Below are 7,177 nucleotides of genomic sequence, written 5' to 3'. Positions count from 1 at the left end.
TTCCCAAATCTTATCAAAACCCAATCCATTTATCCTTTCTGAATCTTGAATCCCAAACCCTTCTTCTGCACTAAAAGCCCCGGTGGTAGACCTTCAACTCTTAACGCGATGACAACGTAAATATTTTTAGAGAAAGAGAGAAGAAAAAAGAAAAATTAGGAGAAAGGGAAGGAGAAGAAAAAGAGGTGGAGAGAGAGAGAGAGAGAGAGAGAGAGAGAGAGAGAGAGAGAGAGAGAGAGAGAATATAAACATAAAGAGAGAATTACATATAATAGAAAAAAGATAAAACTTACATACTTTAAGAGAGATTGGGGGGGAAGAAAGTGAAAGAAGAAGAAGAATGAGAGAGAGAGAAGAAAAGCGTAGAGAGAAAAAAAGGAAAGAGAGAGAGAGAGAGATAAAATAAAAATTTTAAAAAGAGAATGAAGAGAGAGAAGAAAAAGAGAGTAAAGAGGGGGGAGAATTAAAGGGGAGAGAGAGAGAGAGAGAAAAGCGGGGAGAGAAAAGAGAGAGAGAGAGAAAAACTAAGACAAAAAATAAATTAAATAAAAAGCAAAGAGAGAGAGAATTAGACATAGGGAATTTGGGGAGAGAGATAGAGAGAGAGAGAGAGAGAATATAAATTAAAAATTTGAAAACGGAGAGAAAAAAGAGGAGAGAAAAAGATGAGAAATGGATTGTTGAGCAAAGCTGCCGTGAAACTGCCGAAGCATGTGCGGAACGCTAGTATAGATAATTTGTTGGATTGAAATTATTTATGCCAAGTCAAACTTTAAACTTCATAGTTTTGATACCCTACTAACCTATCCAAGCTTTGGGCAGAGCCAAACAAACCATCATGGAAATTTTGTTGAAATCTAACATAGCAACCAAACTGCAATGGGATTTTTGTGAAAGCCCATTGCTTTGGTGAGTGTGATTTTATTCACCTTTTGGCAAGAGTTTTTTGGATGGGATTATCCCGCCTTTCACCCCGAGGTAAGCCCAATGTTAGGCTTCAAATTTAAAGCCCCATGAGTAATGACACACACTCGTAACAAATGCCCGAACATCAACATGTTTGATGTCAAAATCAACATTTCCCAACAAATCTAAAAGACTTAGACATCAACATTTTTAACAGCAAAGCTTAAAAAAGACTGGCAGTTAACTGAGCTGATGGTATTATGTATACCCTAAAGGCTAAAAGAGAGGGTACAGAAACCGATGAAACACGTTGGCTGCCACGTCTGTACACAGACAGAGAGAGAGAGAGAGAGAGGTGCTTCTTGGTCCGCGAGGATCTTCCTATCTCAAGAAAACCAGAAAACAGAAAAAAAGAGGAAATTGAAATTCCGCTGTTCTTTTTCTTCCTGGTGATTTTTCAAGGTTCCGCGCAAAAACCAGAGTCCAGCCAATAGAGAGAGGAAATGGAGAGGCTCTTAAATACCACTCTTGCTACTGTCTGCGTATTACGGTAAACTGAAGAAGAAATTTCGGTCTTTGATCAGACCCAAAACTCGATTTGAGAGAGACACATAAATTCCAATTTTCGCATTTCGATTAATCGAAATTTCGGGGTATTATGAATCCAAAGTGACTGAAACTTGCCCCAATTGGATTTTCAAAAATGCCCCAAATTGCCCATTTTCCCTCCTGTTGAGTCTCTCTAGGCCACCTAGCTCTGTGAGAGAGAGAGAGAGAGAGAGAGAGAGAGAGAGAGAGATTGTTGTGTGTGTGTGTCTCTCAGAATTCCTGTCGACCCAACGCACAACCCAAGGTCAAGGATTCTGGGGTTATGATTCATGAAACCAGAAAGCTCAAAGAAAAGAACATAACTCTCTCTCTCTCTTTCTCAAGACTCGGAACATGTTTGTTCACTCATATATAGTAATGGAAGGTGAAGCAGCCAAGATAGGAGACTGGAGTTGACTACAAAGGTCTTTGTGATGATGGAAATGGGAGAGGAAAGGTGGTTATGGCTATGTCTATGGTTATGGCACTTCTGTTTAGCATCTGCTGCTGCTGCTCTGTTCTCACCTCCATCTTTGCCTGCCTCCTCTGTAGAAGCAGAACTTGCAGTCCAGCACACGCATGCTCCTGCCACAGCTCCATTGCCTTTCCTGCCTAATCATCACCACCACAATCCTCATTCCCGTCATCAACATAGGCCATCCATCATAGCCAGGGCTCCCGCAGACCTCCCCACCGTCGCACCCGCACCAGCGCCTGCTGGGGACTCTGTAACTCCTCCATCATCATCATCACCTGCTTTCCCCCACAATGCCAGCAGCCTGGACCCCACCCAGCTCTCTGCATTGCTCTCCCTTGGCATCCACCTCCCATCCAACAAGGACGCCTGCTCCACCTTGCACGACATCCTCCTGTGCAATGACGACCGCCCTGTCCGCTATCTCCTCGCCTTGCAGCTCCAGCTATGCAGCCAGGATGCAACCCTCACCACAGAAGCCCTGTCAGCCCTCCAAACCCTAAAGGCCCTCTCCTTCTTGGACTGCCCTATGCTCCCTGTTCATGTCCCCTCAGAGCTCCTGACATCCCTTACATCCTTCTCCTGTGTGGCAAGCTTGGGCAGATCCACGGACGCTCCTGACTCACCTCCCCTGCCTGGAACTTGGCTCGGCAAGTTCCATAACCTCACTGACATCATAGTCTCTGATGTGTACATCAATGCCAGTGGGCTTAGCATAATAGTGTCCCAAATGAAACATCTTAGCCACATCACAATCTCTAATACAAACATATCCGGGCTTCTGCCTCTCAACTCATGGCCCCCCAACCTCACAACCCTGCATCTACCAGCAAATTCCATACATGGAAGCATCCCCAAAACCATGGCCAAACTATCCCTCCTCAGAGAACTTGACCTGAGTGGCAATAACCTTACAGGCCATCTTCCTAACATGTTTTCCAAAATGAAGAAACTGGAGAAGCTTGTGCTAGCATCAAATAACTTGTATGGGTCCATTCCGGCATCACTCACAAGCCTGACATCTCTGATATATCTTGATCTCAGCAACAACAGCTTCAACGGCTCGCTACCGGACACATTCAACAGTATGAAGGCGCTGCGGTACGTCGACCTCAGCCACAACAAGCTCAAGGGGCCCCTGCCCTTCAACAGCAGTTTCTTGGGCAAGCTCAACAATCTGAAGATGGAGGGGAATGAAGGGGTGTGCTATGCAGGGGAAGATGGCAAGAGGCCTCTGTTTCTGGAGAAGGTGCCAAAGTGTGATGCTGCTGGATTGCCCATTGTGCCACCTACTTCTTCTGCCTCATCACCAGCACTATCTCCTGATCAGGCACTTGCCCCTTCAGATGATTTTGGGCAGCCCTCTGAACCCCATCAAAAGGGCCCCAGAACCATAGTGGCAGCTGTGGCCATAACCCTAGTTGTGCTGGTAATCATAATTGCTGCTGTGGTGCTTATCTCAAGATGCAGAGATCGGAAGTATTAGGCATCTCTCTCTCTCTCTCTCTCTCACAGTTTTTGTCACAAATTGCCCCAGCTGCCTCCTTCACATTGTGGGTCTTCACAAAACACAGGTCTTACTAACACCTTACAATTGACATTCTTCTCAACGTTACAAAGTGACAAGTAGCTAAGGATGTAGATCTCCATGCTAAATGATATATGCTCTCTTTCTGATTACAATGTTGGTAAATCATGTCATAGTAAGAGATTTCGGTTGCCTTAGATAATTATACAATACGTTCTCTTACGAGGGAATTTAATCTCAACTCTGTCAACTTGGTACATCATGGTGCTTTAGGACTTTGTAAGGTTAATGATGGCAATCAGAATTGCAAGGTGAGTCATTAGGAACAACATCATGAATCTCTCAAAAAGGTTATCAAGTGAGAAGCAAATGATCAAAAGGGTGGATGATGCCCCTAATTGTGGACTCGTAGTGAGACACTAGTAATTGAAGCATTTGACATATGAGACATGAAGAGAAGAGCATGTTCATGTGGTCACATTATCTTATATCAAAGTATATTCCAAACTGAAGTATTCCACATAGATGAAAGTCATAAATGGCTTCTTTAAATTGATAGGGAAATTTTGATGCACCCAAACCTTTGCAAGATATTGACATTTTGGTTACTTATATTACACACTAGCTTTATGTTTTTAAAAGCGTTTTCTTGTATATGTGTGATTCAATAAGAAAGTCCAATCACATAACCTTGTGGTTTGAGCATGTAGTTCTCATGAATGCCCCATTCATATATCTTTTTCACTCTATATCTCTACCTTTGATCTAGTAGTCTAGGCTATAGGATGGGGACTTATAATAAAAAAGTTTTAAATTAAAGTGTCTCCACCACCATGGGGCAATCATGTTTTCCATTCTTGTTATTTAGGGTACAGGGGATTGATGAGTTGACAGCCCCCAAAAAGAAATCTTATGCGGGCCTAAAGATTGACATTAAAGAATCGAAAGTTTCTCTCATCTTTCGTGACATGTCAAATGTTGGTATACCATATGTCCATTCGAATTTGGCAATCTAATGGTCCACTATCACAACAAAAGTTTCGATTTGTGAATGTACTTCTGTACCTTTTGCTAGTTGCTAGTTTGATGACATGCCAATTCACAATGAAACTTTTGTTGCATAATGATATAGCATTTGCACAATTATACATCTTATCAGGAGCTTCAGTGACGCTTTCGTTGCTTGGGACATCAAGGGTCACTATTTTTGGTGACACTATTGGCCTTGTTACCCTAGTTCCAGGACTTGGTCTTATGGCCTTGAAGCCTCAAGGCTCAAGATTCAAGGCCACTCAACACCATGGTAAAGTTATAGCTGGTAGTGTTTGCAATGTATGACTTACCCATTCTAAAAGGATTCCATTAGTTTACTCGCCTCGCTTTTTACCTTGTGCTTTGTTCTCTACATTGTAGGTCATTTGCTAATCCGACGTGGCTCTAATTTGAGTATAAGATTGAGTGAACCCAAGCGAGAATGTGCATGCATGCAATTGTCAAGAAGAATTTGTGATCTATGGAAAGAAGTAAGTATTCATATCAACCCAAGCTAGACTACGATGTGCTTGAGCTTAAGAGATAGAGGTTGAAATTTGTTTTTTGGCTTAGGTGTGTGTACAATTGAAAGTAGATAGGTTGAACTTCACCAACTATAGTATATTAGTCAATCACATTTGTTGGCTGAAGTACCATTCATAATGATGCCCAATAACCATGCCTTACCTTCCAAAGCATCATTTACTTCATGCATAGTCCCACATCTTGTGTTCTCTAAGTGGTTTGTTGAGCCTTGAGGCTCCTTTACATCAAGGTCCAATTTAAGATGTCACCAATCTAATCTTTTATGTTAGCACACATTTTTAAATGACCTTGCTCACAATAATGCTAGTGCACTCCTATGTTGTCTTGTTTGAAAGTGTGGGCTTGTGCTAACTATGTTATACTCTTGTCATAATAGTCCATCCATCCACTTGCTCACTTAAATCCTAATTGAGGGTAAGGAAAGCAAACCGTAGAGCCAATCCTCAAGGGTGTGTAACTAATACTTAAATCAAAAGGGGCTTACAATTCCTAAACTTGTGAAAAGTTCAAGCACTTTGAATGTGGAAGCTGGCATGAATTTTTGAGTGGTGCTTTACATCCTTTTGAGCTTTGATAACTATGCTAAGTTGTACATCTAAATGCGATTTGCACAAAAATTGATGGAAAAGTTTGAATGAGCATACCTGGTATGAAAACTGCATTGCATTCATTTAGCTTAAGAGACAATTGAAAGCGTGGTTGTGCACCATTCATTATTAACTACATTGGGAAAGAAAACAAATGTCTATTGTTATAAGAAGTGAGTGTACTTGTCAATCATTCAAAAAGGGAGAGAGAACTCAACCAATCATAAAAGACTAGAAGAGGAAATGAAACTCAAAAAACCACTTAAAATTAAACCACAACAATACTGACACAAAGGGGAAAAGACTACAAAATAGACCTATGGATTGCACAAGTCAAAGTGAACCCTAGTGTGACAAGCACCTAGACAAAGTGTCTTTCATAAGGGATCCCACTTCTCTACCGGATCTCATTAGCATCAGATTCCAAACTTTAGTTGCACAAGAACAAAAAATGACCATGTTAGCATCAAGATTAGTCGATGACCTAGGAATTGACCCATGAGAGTTTCTAGTCGAAATCCAATGGCTCCTAGCTCAATATAACCAAAAAGCATAAATAGTGCATGCGTGTAGACTAATATATGAGATTATAACCCAAATAGAAGAAGAAATAACAATAGGGAATGACCTACTATAGCAGGTTACAAGATTTACACAAGTGCAAAGGTTTGATAGGCAAAGAAAAGAGGTCAAGCTTAACCAAATGCAACACATCTTGGCATTGTTGGGGTGCACTGGACCAAGAGTTAGTGCTGACATAGAAAGAGCACTCAAATTTGATCTAACCCTAGCTAAACTCCTAACCAAGTGATTATTGGACAATTCAACCACCGCCAATGAGCAAAGTAGCACCGCACTAGCTGCCTCAATCCTAACTGGATTAGGAATTGTGCCCAACATCAGAAACCAAACTAAAATCCCAATAGTCAAAAAATAAATTGAGAAATACAAGGTAGGATATGACCTATACATTTTTTGTGGAACAATTCGAGCAACTCTGTGAGACCAACAACCTTCAAGATGCCACCCAATGCACAAAAGCCTTTAGGTTGTGCCTATAAGAAAAAGGATGCACCTAGTTCACTAGACTTGATAATGTAGAAGGCCATAATTTTGAGACCTTGAAGGACCTCTTTATTAAGAGATTCTCCGAAGTAGGATATGTGGATAATCTAATTGTCAAGTTGATGAATGTCAATCAAAAGGACAAAGAGGAAATTTGTGATTGTATCAATACATTGGAACATTATATATTATATTTACATTAATGGGATAAAGAATGAGGAACACTGCAAAGTGCTAGAAAGAAATTCAAGTTGCAAAGAGACATGGTAGGTAGGGTTTTTGAAGAAGCAATCTATGTGGACGACTTGCTAATGGTGAGGAACACAAAAGCTGTACAACTAGATGTCTGCCTTACCATCTATAGTGAGAGAGCCACAATCCGTAGTGAGAAACCTCTCATAGACATCTAGGATAAAGGAAAGATTGTAGATATCTCATACGAAGTGGTAG

At 41.1% G+C, this 7,177-nt stretch overlaps 1 protein-coding gene across 1 annotated transcript; it reads left to right on the top strand.

Annotated features, from left to right (window-relative positions):
- The first annotated feature begins 1,642 nt into the window (after nt 1-1,642).
- Nucleotides 1,643-4,029, top strand: LOC148017562 (uncharacterized). Its single transcript, XM_087663399.1, has one exon. The coding sequence runs from the start codon at nt 1,929-1,931 to the stop codon at nt 3,453-3,455; it is 1,527 nt and encodes a 508-aa protein (XP_087519525.1). The 5' UTR covers nt 1,643-1,928; the 3' UTR covers nt 3,456-4,029.
- Nucleotides 4,030-7,177: the final 3,148 nt, after the last annotated feature.

The sequence above is a fragment of the Lygodium microphyllum genome, chromosome 22, assembly GCF_053477565.2.
Source record: "Lygodium microphyllum isolate KBCC chromosome 22, Lygodium_microphyllum_v1.1.10, whole genome shotgun sequence".
Lineage (NCBI taxonomy): Eukaryota > Viridiplantae > Streptophyta > Polypodiopsida > Schizaeales > Lygodiaceae > Lygodium > Lygodium microphyllum.
The sequence above is the reverse complement of the archived record's forward strand: the minus strand, read 5'-3'. Positions and strand labels throughout refer to the sequence as shown.

Bases quoted from the DNA above. Each gene is read 5' to 3' on its own strand.
- LOC148017562 (XM_087663399.1), top strand. From the start codon at position 1,929: ATGATGGAAATGGGAGAGGAAAGGTGGTTATGGCTATGTCTATGGTTA.